We start from the raw sequence: 13,714 nt of genomic DNA on the forward strand, positions 1-13,714 counted from the left end.
TTATTAGGGATATCCTTCTAGCAAGGATATGTAAAATTTTCAGGTATCTTTGAGGCTAATATTTACTATCATTTTTGCTATTAATCTTATGCATTCCCAGATTTTTGCCTTAAAATTTTTTCGCTTCATAAAAAAAAAAATAATAAATTTATTTTGGTAAGCATACTGATGATGGCTGTGCACTGCTCTCAGTTCAAGAGTGAGCTGTGCTTTCCATCACCTATTTAAAATTCCTTCTCTCTGCGTGGTGGGATGTAACTGCCCTAGAACTCTGTCTGCAGGCATTGTCTGCTGTGCTTCTCATGCCCATTTAAATGCTAGACTGAGTACCATTTGGCAACTTTCCCTCCAGTGGCCTCACAAGTGACTAACTGGTGATAGCCACCACATAGAGACTCTTAGAAACAAAACCAGTACATATTTGTCTAAAATTGAATCTTGCTTATCTGTGTTTTTCAGGTCTTTTCCAAATAACTATTGGGACAAATTTGTGAAAAGAAAGGTGAGGCTTGTTTTTAAAAAGATATATGAAGTTAAAATAAAATTTTAATGCATATTTCTTTTCATGTTTGGAGGAATTTGGACTACAGTTCTTTGTAATATAATCTTGATTTGGTGAAAATTTCTATATTTACAATTTTAAAATACACGGAATTCCTTACCTCATTTTTTCATCTACTTCTGAGTGCTTTGGATAGTTGTGCTTTCAAACTTTTTGAAGTATACATACAGCTTTTTATATAAAGCAGGAATTCAAATACATTTATGAAATTAGGTGAATAATTTTGTGCGCCCTTGTATGCATAATGCAAATTATGTAAATTTTTTTTGTTTGTGTGTATTTATGTGTTCACCTCCATACGCAAAGAGTGTTGTCCCTTGTCCAATAGAAGGTTAAAAAGTAATTAATAATAATCCAGGACAGATTGAGATATTTAGTCTCAGGGCATAATCAGACAACTATGCCTACCTGAAAGGTATGTACATGCACTGGCCTTTTTTGCCCCTTACTTCTCTATCTTCCCACTCATTTTCTCCCTAAGTTGCCTGAATCCATCCCTTTCTCCATCTTTGCTTCCTCCCTGTAACACCCAGTAATATCCCATTTATGGGATGCAGACCGGTGATCTGGAGAGTTACTACCAACGACTCACCTTGATTGGGTTTCAGATTTGGACATTGGGTCTGAGGCTGTCCTAGGACAGCCTGGGAGGGACGAGGCAGAGAATCCACTCACAGCAAATCTGTTGTTTGGAATCCTGGCCACCACTGTAGTCCTCTAGGCTGGAGGAAATGGGCCTTTGATGGGCTGATGGCCCTGGGACCAAATGGGCGAAGTGTTCTTTGTACTCTCCCCCAGCCATTGTGTCTCTGAGCTCCTTTGTGGGTCTGCAGGTGAGCTTCTATCTCATAAGCTAGCGATCTTTCTCTCAAAAATAGTTCTCTCTAAGCAGGGACTGCAGAAGCTCATTTCTTACAAATGCAATTTTAAATGTTTTTTTCAGCATGCTCTTAAGAAATAAACCTAGTTTGTACAAGCTTACAGCAATAATAATCTTTTTAGTGTGTTTGGTCACAATTGAAAAAGAGAGTGTGCATATTGTTGGATCAAATTTACCTTGCCTTCCCAGTTTAATGCCAGTCTTGTATTATGCTTTTGGAAACATGTCTTTTTTAATACTCTCAACTCTCCTGCCATGTAACAGTCTTAGGTGAACCTGACAAAAATTTCCTTTGAATAGTGTATTCATTTTGCTGTAGAAAATGTTCTTTCATAGTTTAAGTTCTTATATACCGATTTCTATCTTCTGTCTAAGCAAAGGAGAAGAAGTAGCTTTTACAGAGTACTCAAGAAAGAAAATAAAATTCTGCATTGCTTCTGTCAATTTAGTTGGTCAAGGAGGGCTCAAATCAAATGAGACGGGGTATGTTTTTAAATTGTGTGGAAGATTTGGTCCTATAGCTTTGGCTGAGGAGCTGTGCTGTATGATTTAACTGCACTGAAATATACTATTTTGCAAATAATATCTTCTTTCATGTATATTTGTATTTTAATCCCCAGTCTAGCGAATAATCCATAGTCATGAAGCAGTGTTTTCAGGCTTGTTAAAAAAAAAACGCTTGTCTCTAAAAATCTGAAAAAATATCAATAAATATTTAAAGCATTTCCTATTAGAAAGCTGCCAAAATACCACCTCACCTGCAGGAGTCTCTGAGTTATGAACTTGTTACAGAAAACTTTATATTTCTTTGACTATTCTTTTTAAAATGAGAAGAGATAGATAATGTTTAGGAAGGAGCTGTGTGTTCAGTGAGAATGAGAGCAAGTAAATATTTATTTCCAGAAAACATATTAATGAAACATGTTAAATTTTGGGAGAAAGAGATACGGGAGAGTTTGAATTCACTAAAAATAATATTTTTGCCATAACTCTTATGTTCAAGATCTTGTGATCACCATATCATCCATAGTCATGAAGCATTGTTTTCAGGCTCCTCATATATTAAACCTCTTCAGATCCAAGTTAAATAACAGCTGATCTACCCAACTGATGAATATTTTTGCATATTCCTTCTAACTTTAGGTTATGGATAAATATGGTGAGTTCTATGGCCGTGACAGGATCAGTGAGTTACTAGGAATGGACAAAGCTGCTCTTGATTTTAGTGATGCTCGAGAAAAGAAGAAACCAAAGAAGGACAGCTCCTTTTCTGCTGTGTAAGCATTTGCCTCCAGTTTGTTTGTGATTTGTTGTTCTTTGTTTCTGTCTTCTTTTTTTTTAAATTTTGTTGGTTTTTTTTTTTTTTTTTTTTTTTAGTAAGATAAAATCAAGCATTCAAGGTTTGCCATTCAGACAAGACACTTTTTTTCTCTCATTTATGTATACCTATGTAAGATAAATCAATTCTTATGTTGAATGATATAGTAAATTAATTATAGAAAACATATGTGTAGGATTCCTCCGGTTTTAATTTAGTTCACAGTTGCTTTGAATACATCACATTCCCAGTGTTCTGGCAGAGTCATTACAACTGGGTTGGGTTTGAATCCCCTTTTCAAGTTCTCAGTTCAGCTCTGCTGGAAAGAATGAGCACAAGCAACATTGTGTGTTCTGATTATAAAGAAAGGATGGAATAAATTGAAGTGCTAGTGACCAGTAAAATCTAGAAACCAGATGTTGTGGGTTAAAATTCTTCTCCTTTTGTTCCCTTTCTTTTGGAATTTTTTTCTTTCCCATTTGTTGCTGCGATACACTAATTGCTGGGTCATCCTTTTGATGGCTGGCTGATTAACGGAAGACAATGATACCTGTGCCCCATCTTAACAGTCTTGTCAAACGCTCGGAGAGAGTGTTTTTGTGTGGTGGGGGGGGATTTGCGGGAGTTGTTTCACTGCTTCGTTGGGAGAAGGTAGTTCTCGCTGGCTGCTACGGGGAAAGCTGGCCTGCCCTTTTCTGCGGAGACCAGCACCCCCTGCTCATTGAGTTCCTGCTTGCTGCACCGTGGTTTTCTCTCCTGTGCCTTGTCGGGGATTCCAGCTTCAGGGGTGAGCTCTGCTCCATCCAGTCTCGCAGCCGCAGGATTCCTGCTTGTCTCTTTGCTGTCCTGGGTTTCTTGCTGTCCAGAGGAGCACCGAGATCGGCGTTTCCACTGTGAGTTTTGCAGAGAAACTTTTCTCCATCCACCTCTGCCATTTTTTGTCAATCATTGGCGACGCGGGAGATCTGAGTCAGCCGGGACCCACGCCACCACGTCCTCTGCAGCCACCGGAGAATCACTGCACCCACCCTGCCCAGCCGGGAGCCAACAGCATCCCTGCCAACGGGACTGTAACTGCACCAAAGGGGAGGCTGTGTCTCTGTAAGGCTGTCACTGGGTTTGAGACTGGGCTGGTTGTTGCCATTGTTATTGTTACCTTGTTATACATATTAGTAAAAACTGTTATTTCCTTTTACCCATATTCTTGCCTGAAAGCCCGTGATTTTTCAAAGCTATAATAATTCGGAGGGAAGGGGGGTCATATCCACCACTCCAAGGGGGGTCCCTGCCTTCATTAGCAAACACCTGTCTTTCAAACCAAGACAGAATTTGACGCCCAACGCGAGGCTCGAGGGCATAGAGAGGAAAAAGGGGTGCAAAAGGAATAACAGTTTTTGTATGAGCTGTCTTTGTATTTGGTGTGTAGGAACTTTACTAAGCGTCATCATGTGGTCTAGCATATCTTGGTTTGGGTGGCACATACTCTTGGCCTTATTTTTCCCATTTGCAGCTCCTTTCCTGAACATGGGTCCTTTGACTAAGGCCAGAGTGGTCATTATTCAATTCACACAATGGGTGAATAAGGTGAGGAATTCGTGGATTTTTAACTTTCTCTGGACAGCAGGCACATGGATACAGGGCTACCACACACTAAGTGCATGCTTTTGGAGTTGGGTTAATAATGGTACCTACTGTGAGGAAATAACACCAGGGGAAGCATTCTCGCAACCCTTCACCTATTTATTTGGGGCTACTCCATCAGCATTCGAAGGGTCCATTTTTCCCCTAGATGCCAACTACATGATACTAATATGTATATTCTGTTTAGCATTGAAGGACATGGTGAGACTGCCCTGGGCAACACTCTAACATCTGCCCCAGAGACCAGGGATGCTGCCACAGAAACTAGGGATGTTGCTACAGAGACTAGGGATGCTGCCCCAGAGACCAAGAATGTTGCCACAGAAACGAGGGATTTTGCCCTAGGAACTAGGAATGCTGCTCCAGAGGCTAGGGATGCTGCCCCAGAGACTAGCAACACTACCACAGAGCCTGACCCATCACCCAGGCCAGACCCTGTCCCACTGCCTGACCCTGCCGAACAACCTACATCAGAAACTAAATGCCCAGAGTGGGTGAAGGTACTGGTGGAGGAGATACGCTGCCCAGAGTGGGTGGGGGTACTGATGGAGGAGATGCGAGAGATGCAGCAGGGGCTGAGGGAATACGTCTTCCCAGCTGGCGGCAAAACCTCTCCCTGCTCCTAAGAGGAAGGGGGTGATGGCACAGCAGTGGAACCCACGGATGTTACACCTGTCCAAGTTCTGGCTGAACCGCAAAGCCAGCCACAACCAGCTGCAGTAGCCCCTGTGCAGAGGAAGAAGTGTAAAACCAAATTGGTATGCTCAGCTAATGATGATGGGGAACCAGGGTCCTCACAACCAGCAGGGGAGACAGAGCCAGTAATAATCAGTGAGTCCCTGTCGTATGACACCCTCCGCAATTTGCGAAATGACATCGAGCACAAGCGGGGCGAGGCTTGGTCAGCCTGGTTACTTTGGGTTTGGGACCTTATGGGTTCAAGTGCGCAATTGGATAGCGGTGAGGCAAGGCATTTGTACCCCTTGACCAAAGATGAGGGTATTAATCAGGTGCTTGTGAGGGAGCCAGGGCCCCTTTCTCTCTGGGAGCGGCTCTTAATGAGTGTAAGAGAGAGGTTCGTCCACAGAGACAGGGTGCAGGACTACTATCGTAGAATGCCCTGGAAGACCATTGAGCAAGGAATCCAACGGCTTAGAGAAGTAGGAGTAATGGAGGTACTCTTTGGAAGGGACCTGCTCGAGAGATCCAGTTCCTGGGGGTAAAGTGGCAAGATGGATGGCATCAGATTCCCACCGAGGTCATCAATAAGATCACATCGATGTCTCCACGGACCACCAAAAAGGAGACACAGGATTTCCTGGGTACCATTGGCTTTTGGAGGATTCACATCCCTGAAAACAGTCAGATCGTGAGCCGCCTCTACCTGGTGACCCGCAAGAAGAACGATTTCCACTGGGGCCCTGAACAGCAGCAAGCCTTCACTCAGATCAAGCAGGAAATCGCTCATGCAGTAGTGCTTGGCCCAGTCAGGACAGGACCAGARGTGAAGAAYGTGCTCTACWCTGCAGCYGGGAGCAATGGTCTGTCCTGGAGCCTCTGGCAAAAGGTGTCTGGTGAGACTCGAGGCCGGCCACTGGGATTCTGGAGCCGAAGCTACTGAGGGTCTGAGGCCAACTACACCCCAACAGAGAAGGAGATCTTGGCAGCCTATAAAGGAGTCCAAGCTGCTTCAGAAGTGATTGGGACAGAAGTCCAACTCCTCCTGGCACCCCGACTACCAGTACTGGGGTGGATTTTTAAAGGAAAGGTTCCCTCCACCCACCACGCCACCGATGCTACCTGGAGCAAATGGATTCCTCTCATTACTCAGCGCGCCCGCATTGGAAACCCGATTCGCCCTGAGATCCTGGAAATAATTACAAATTGGTCTGAAGCTGAAAACTTTGATCTCGCTGATGAAGAGGAGCAAGAACAAGTGACCCGTGCTGAGGAAGCTCCACTGTACAACCAACTGCCAGACAAAGAAAAACACTACGCTCTTTTCACTGACGGCTCCTGTCGCATTGTTGGGATGAACCGAAAGTGGAAAGCAGCCATGTGGAGCCCCACACGACAGGTTGCACAGGCCATAGAGGGAGAAGGTGGATCGAGTCAATTTGCTGAACTCAAAGCCATCCAGCTGGCCCTGGACATTGCTGAGAGGGAGAAGTGGCCAAAGCTCTACCTTTACACCGATTCATGGATGGTGGCCAACGCTTTGTGGGGGTGACTGGAGAGGTGGAAAAGGCCAATTGGCTGCTTAGGGGAAAACCAGTCTGGGCTGCTGAAGAATGGAAAGACACTGCAGCCCAGGTGGAGAAATTACCTGTGAAAGTCCGCCATGTAGATGCCCATGTCCCCAACAGCCGGGCTAATGAGGAGCACCAGAACAACGAGCAGGTAGATCGGGCTGCAAAGATAGAGGTTTCCCAGATCGATCTGGATTGGCAACACAAGGGTGAGTTGTTCCTAGCTCGATGGGCCCATGATGCCTCRGGSCACCAGGGCAGAGATGCCACWTGTAAGTGGGCACGAGACCGAGGGGTGGATCTAACCATGGACAGTATTTCCCAAGTTATCCATGACTGTGAGACATGCGTTGCCATCAAGCAGGCCATAGGGGTGAAACCCCTATGGTATGGGGGAAGGTGGGACAAGTACAAGTACGGAGAGGCCTGGCAGGTAGATTACATCACACTGCCCCAGACCCGTCATGGCAAGCGCTATGGACTCACAATGGTAGAAGCCACCACTGGATGGTTGGAAACCTATCCTGTGCCTCACGCCACGGCCCGTAGCACCATCCTGGGCCTTGAAACACAGGTCCTTTGGAGCATGGTACCCCAGAGAGAACTGAGTCTGACAACGGGACTCATTTCAAGAACAGCATTATAAACACTTGGGCTAGGGAACATTGCATTGAATGGGTGTACCATATCCCTTACCATGCACCTGCTGCTGGCAAAGTGGAACGGTGCAACGGATTCCTGAAAACCACCTTGAAGGCACTGGGCGGGGGTACTTTCAAAAACTGGGAGAAGCACTTGGCAAAAGCCACATGATTAGTTAGCACCCGAGGCTCCACCAACCGAGCCGGCCCTGCCCAATCTGAGCCCTTGCACACCACAGATGGAGATAAAGTTCTCGTAGTGCATGTCAGGGGACTGTTGGGAAAAACCGTTTGGATCAATTCCGCCTCCAATAAGAACAAACCTATCCAAGGAGTTGTCTTTGCTCAGGGACCAGGTTACACATGGTGGGTGATGCAGGAGGATSGGGAAACCCACTGTGTACCTCAGGRGAATTTGACTTTGGGTGAGAACCCCTTGTAATGTTAGATTATCTGTATACCACTGTTTGTTGAATGACACTGCTTCTGAATGTATATATGTATATAGTTATATAGTTATATGGTTATGTGGTTATATGGTTATATAGTTATATAGCTATATAGTTATATAGTTATATAGTTATATAGTTATATAGTTATATAGTTATATATTTATATAGTTATATAGTTCCATAGTTATATAGTTGGGATGATGCATATATGTGTAGTTATAGATATGTGCATACATGTAGGTATTAATCGAATAGTATGGGAAGAAAAAATTTGGGGTGAATAATGTTGTGGGTTAAAATTTTTCTCCTTTTGTTCCCTTTCTTTTGGAATTTTTTTCTTTCCCATTTGTTGCTGCGATACACTAATTGCTGGGTCATCCTTTTTATGGCTGGCTGATTAACGGAAGACAATGATACCTATGCCGCATCTTAACAGTCTTGTCAAGCGCTCGGAGAGAGTGTTTTTGTGTGGTGGGGGGGGATTTGCGGGAGTTGTTTCGCTGCTTCGCTGGGAGAAGGTAGTTCTCGCTGGCTGCTACGGGGAAAGCTGGCCTGCCCTTTTCTGCGGAGACCAGCACCCCCTGCTCATTGAGTTCCTGCTTGCTGCACCGTGGTTTTCTCTCCTGTGCCTTGTCGGGCAGCTTCAGGGGTGAGCTCTGCTCCATCCAGTCTCGCTGCTGCAGGATTCCTGCTTGTCTCTTTGCCGTCCTGGGTTTCTTGCTGTCCAGAGGAGCACCGAGATCGGCGTTTCCACTGTGAGTTTTGCAGAGAAACTTTTCTCCATCCACCTCTGCCATTTTTTGTCAATCATTGGCGACGCGGGAGATCTGAGTCAGCCGGGACCCACGCCACCACGTCCTCTGCAGCCACCGGAGAATCACTGCACCCACCCTGCCCAGCCGGGAGCCAACAGCATCCCTGCCAACGGGACTGTAACTGCACCAAAGGGGAGGCTGTGTCTCTGTAAGGCTGTCACTGGGTTTGAGACTGGGCTGGTTGTTGCCATTGTTATTGTTACTTGTTTCACCTTGTTATACATATCAGTAAAAACTGTTATTTCCTTTTACCCATATTCTTGCCTGAAAGCCCGTGATTTTTCAAAGCTGTAATAATTCGGAGGGAAGGGGGGTCATATCCACCACTCCAAGGGGAGTCCCTGCCTTCATTAGCAAACACCTGTCTTTCAAACCAAGACACCGGATGAGTAATCTTCACATCCTTTTATAATTTGTTTTCCCTAAACTGTGTATTAGTTTATAATTTGAGAGGCAGAACTAAAGAAAAGCCCTTAGGCATTCAGAGTAGTAAATTCTGTGTGGGCAAGAGGATCTTCAGTTTTTGTAAAGCACTGCAAAAATATTTTTTTCAGTTCTGCATTATAAAAAAGGTATTCAACTAGATAGAACATATTTTAATAGATGTAATTTTAATGCTACAGAGATTCTAATGTAAGGGTTTATTTAAAGCTTTGTTTAAAATCAACATTCTATCTATGGATTTGCAAGGATTATGAGAAGTATACTGTGGGAGTACTGGTAGATTAGAATTGCATTGACACAAGAGCTGATACTGCAAGGATGGCTCTTTTAGCCACTGTTACAAAAGATGGATATTAATAAACCAGGAGTCTGTCTGAACAGTCAGGTGCAGTGTTAAAGCTCAAGGTCTCTGTGGAATTTCAGTACTAAATAAAATTTAATATTGTGGCAGAATTACTTTCCAGAATGCTTTCTTGCATGCTGTTTTGCTCCTGCTGGATTATAGAGGGACCCATGATTGATTTTAGGAAAAAAAAATATTACTTTTGTCATTGATATAAAAACACAATAAAACTACTTTCTCTTTCCTGTCTGCTTATGACTCATATGAGGGGTGAAAAAAATTAAATAATGTTTCTGTGACTAGTCTGTAAAAAACAGACCAGAATGAAGAAGGAGAAATTGGAGAAGGCTGATGAAATACTTAGTTCAAGAATAATGCCTGAAGTGTGCCTGTTCTTTTTAACATCTCTAATATCTCCTCCATGTTATATATGGTTAAAAAAATTTTATGACCTCATCTTTCATTTTCTGCCTGGAGAAATCATTCCATACTCATAAGAAATTAATATGTTGCAGGAAAATAAAAAAAACTGAGATAAATTTACAGAACCAGTCACATAAAAAAAAAAAGAAAAAGGTTCAGGAAGGTGCATTTATCCACTTTTTACCAGTTTCAAAAATGAATACTAATGAAGCTACTAAAGCTTACACACATTCCTGATTTGAAATATAGTCACTGTTACTGTCCTAATTCCCAGCCTGTTCCATTGAAGGGAATGCTGCATGTGTAGGAATCTCAATTTCAAACCTTTCCTGTTATGGATACTCATGTAAAATAGCTCCTCCTTTGATTATTTACTTGGGAATCTTAAGGCTAGCGGATCCTTGCAGAGTCTTTGTGCAGGATATCTTAAAATAACAATCTACTCTGTGCTCTGTCTCCAAGTTAGACAGAAAGCTTATATACACCATAATAACTCATTGTTTTGTTTTGGTTCAATGCATTCTTTTGACACAGTGCAATAAAAATGGTATTTCTTAGTTTGCTGACAATTAATAAAGAATGATTCTTATCCGATGGGATGCTTTCTGTTGCACAAAAAAAGTAATATTAACCGAAGACTTTCCCGAGTACCTATATCAAAACACATTAACTGGTAAGAGCATATTTTCATTAATGATTTTTCTTACATCCTTAGAATAATGGGTCCATTTTCTAAACAAGCTCTGAGATTCATCTGATCTAAATTTGCCTCTCTTTTATGTGATCCAGTTGTGTCACTCAAGTTATGCTATAATAACTAAGGTAATTAGTTTTTTCAGGGTGCAAATTCAGTGACTTTGTTTGGGTCTTCAGCTACTTTAGACCTTGGTGGGTTGCATTATAAAGAAAACAATTTTTTTTTTTCTCCATGGATTTTAAAGACAGTTTATTTCACTTGTATGCATGATGACATTGTCGAAATGTCAGTATTATGTCTGATCAATGCAAATTATTTATGAATTTGATTTTCAGCTTTCTTGGCTTTTTTTTTGACAGGTTCCTTCCTGATTAAAGGTGTGAATTAGAGCAAGGTTCTGAAATAGAACAGCTGTTGACTCCTGTTCTGTGACAATACACTTCCTACAGAATGTTTTCCAGCTCTGTTTTGCTATACAATGCAATTTAATTTATTTTATTTTTTACAGGCTGAATTCCATTGATGTTAAGTATCAGATGTGGAAATTGGGAGTTGTTTTCACTGACAATGTAAGTTTCTCAGTATGTGTGTGTTTATATATATTTGTGTGTATACACATATTCATGCACGCTTGTTAATGCAAAGTGCTTCAACAAGAAGTGTGCAATACTCTGAATTGTATTTATTTTACTACATGATGAAAAACTGGAAAGCTTAAAAAGACATTGTAAAAATATGTTCACAGTTACATTGGTAATAGTCTATAGAACCTCAGTCAATTCCTGCCCCCTTTTTGGTATGCTTTATCAGAAGCAATAAGCAAGCACTGCAATGTAGAATTAGAACACTGACTCTATAAATGCTAATTTTCATGTCTTATATTGTTCAAAAATTTTATGAACACTTGAATACTCCTGGAGCACAATCARATCAATATAGTTAATGTGTCTGGAATGGCTAAACTTGTATCACTGAAACTGATAATAAGATATGCCACAGAATGACATTAATTATTTTAATAATTTGAAAAAGGGAGTCTTTAAAAACAAAAACAAAGGAAATATGAATAAGAATGTTAACATGAAGTTTAAGAAGTCAGTTATATGATTTTGAAGTCTTATATTTATTGCTTGCCTAACCACTTACTTTACTGGTCAAAAAAATGGTTCAGAAAAAGGTTATTTTGGAGCTAGTACAGATGGAGAATGAAAGTATAATCTGAATGTACTCAGGAAAAGTGTAAATAATAAGTCTCCAGGTCCAGAGACAGCATGATCTGTTAGCAGTGTTGTTTGGGACTAGTATTTTCTAAAGGATGCAATCTAATTTCTCTTATTAATATGTACTTGTCTTTAAGTCCAGTAAAAATTAATTGATAGAGAAACAGATGAACATTTCTGGTTACTTAAATAATACTTACATGTTTAAATAGTAGTTTTAGTAGCTCGAATGAATTACAAAATTCCTTTTCTTGCTTACAGAGTCCTGTACTTGACATTAACTACCTTTAGGCATTAATGATTTAATGTAATTAGGAATTTCTAAAGAAGTTATCAGAAAACATTATTTTTTGTAGAGACATTTACAAATAAGGGTTTAAGAATTTCTAAAGGAGTTTTTACATTTTCGTTTCTGAATTTCTTGATTTTTCCCATGTCTTGGGGATTTTGTATTTGAGGATTTAATATTTTTGCACAAAGAGAAAATTGTCAAAGTTAGCTAGAAAAATCTCTGTTTAAAAAGAACTGTTTTCTGTTTAAGGAAAAGGATATTTGAGAAATTTGTACCTTTCCTTATTGTCTTGAATGAAGTTAAAGATGAAAGCCATGAGTTTTATTTAGAATGTTCTTGTTTTTTCTGTTAGTCTTTCCTTTACCTAGCTTGGTACATGACTATGTCAGTCCTTGGCCATTACAACAATTTTTTCTTTGCTGCTCATCTCCTTGACATTGCAATGGGATTCAAGACATTGCGAACTATCCTGTCATCAGTTACCCACAATGGCAAACAGGTATGAGCTGCCATCTCTGCAACTTTTTTACTTAAGGAGTACCGTGGGTGGGGGGCGGGGTGAAGATTACAGATTACATCATGACTTGATTCAGTAGCTCTGCAAATTGACAGCAAAACTGTTCTGTCATCATGACCTCTAGAACTTGATTTGGTGACAAAACTAGACAATGGGATTTATAAGCAAAAGAAAAAGGGACTAAGATTATGACAGTCTCTAATTTTTACCTGCAACTCTTTAATGAAGTTGCTGCTTAAACTTTTTTCAGGATTCATCTAAAGAGTCTGCTTGAGCTGCAGTCATTCCTTTAGAGGACTGTTTGAGAAATTCAGCTGTTGGATGATGAGAAATCTCTTCTTAACTATAGAATCTAAAAGTGCATATCTGATTTAATGTAAACGAAATAATAAGTAAGGCTTTTCATCTCCTTAGAGCTGTTAGAGAAATGGCATTTCATGTAACGTAAGACTCAATGTTTCTCAAGGCTGATGACCTCCCTGTTTCAAAGGAATTTTGTAAACAATTTCAAGTTGTAAAAAACCCCCATCTTTGGCCTCATTAGAAAATCAACAAACAAGATAGCTGATAAAATAATATAAGTATTCTGCTTTCTAGAACTTCTGAAGTTTTAGCAAATTACCATGAAGTAAGGGGGTATTATTTCTAAGGAACTTTTTAGATCTGTGACCCATACAAGTGAAATATCAATTTACAGGATACTGAAGCTCCCTTCCAGCTCTTTCCATTAAGATCAGAGCAAAATCTGAATGATCCTGCATTTTAGCAGTGGAGTACTTGTTGCTGCTTTTCTGAGATTTTAAAATACTGGGAATAGGTTTTTTTTGGTATGTGATTTCATATATATAAAAAAGTTGCTTTCCTAAATTAGTACCTATGCTGTATTGCAATTGATTTTATAATAGGTGATAGCACTTTTTCTATTAGGCGGTGAATTTTCAGACATTTTAATCTGATTATAGGGATTGTATATGATTCTAATGAATTGTTTCATTGTGTATCCATCCACAGGATTTGTCTTCGTGATTATGTTTCTGAAACATAGTCTTTGTTCAAAATAAGATGAAATGCACAATCTTTGCATATGTAAATATATTACTGTATACTGCAAAAATATACAAAGAGAAAAGTAAAAAAAAAGCTTTCCTGCTGCTAGTACATACAGATTATAGTTAGTTTCCTTCTTTTGTTTATTTTTTCTTCTTTTTTTTTTTTTTTTT

General features: G+C 40.6%; 1 protein-coding gene across 1 annotated transcript in view; it reads left to right on the plus strand.

The window, feature by feature from the left end:
- Positions 1-13,714, plus strand: part of RYR2 (ryanodine receptor 2) — a 288,052-nt gene that overhangs the window by 266,091 nt on the left and 8,247 nt on the right. The window contains exons 97-100 of the mRNA XM_057379481.1: positions 460-502; positions 2,586-2,719; positions 10,974-11,034; positions 12,330-12,476. Of these exons, the coding sequence (XP_057235464.1) occupies positions 460-502; positions 2,586-2,719; positions 10,974-11,034; positions 12,330-12,476 (385 nt within the window). The remainder of the gene's footprint in view (positions 1-459; positions 503-2,585; positions 2,720-10,973; positions 11,035-12,329; positions 12,477-13,714) is intronic.

This window comes from Malurus melanocephalus, unplaced genomic scaffold (assembly GCF_030028575.1).
Source record: "Malurus melanocephalus ecotype Western Australia unplaced genomic scaffold, MMel_1.1 scaffold_408, whole genome shotgun sequence".
NCBI classification, from domain to species: domain Eukaryota; kingdom Metazoa; phylum Chordata; class Aves; order Passeriformes; family Maluridae; genus Malurus; species Malurus melanocephalus.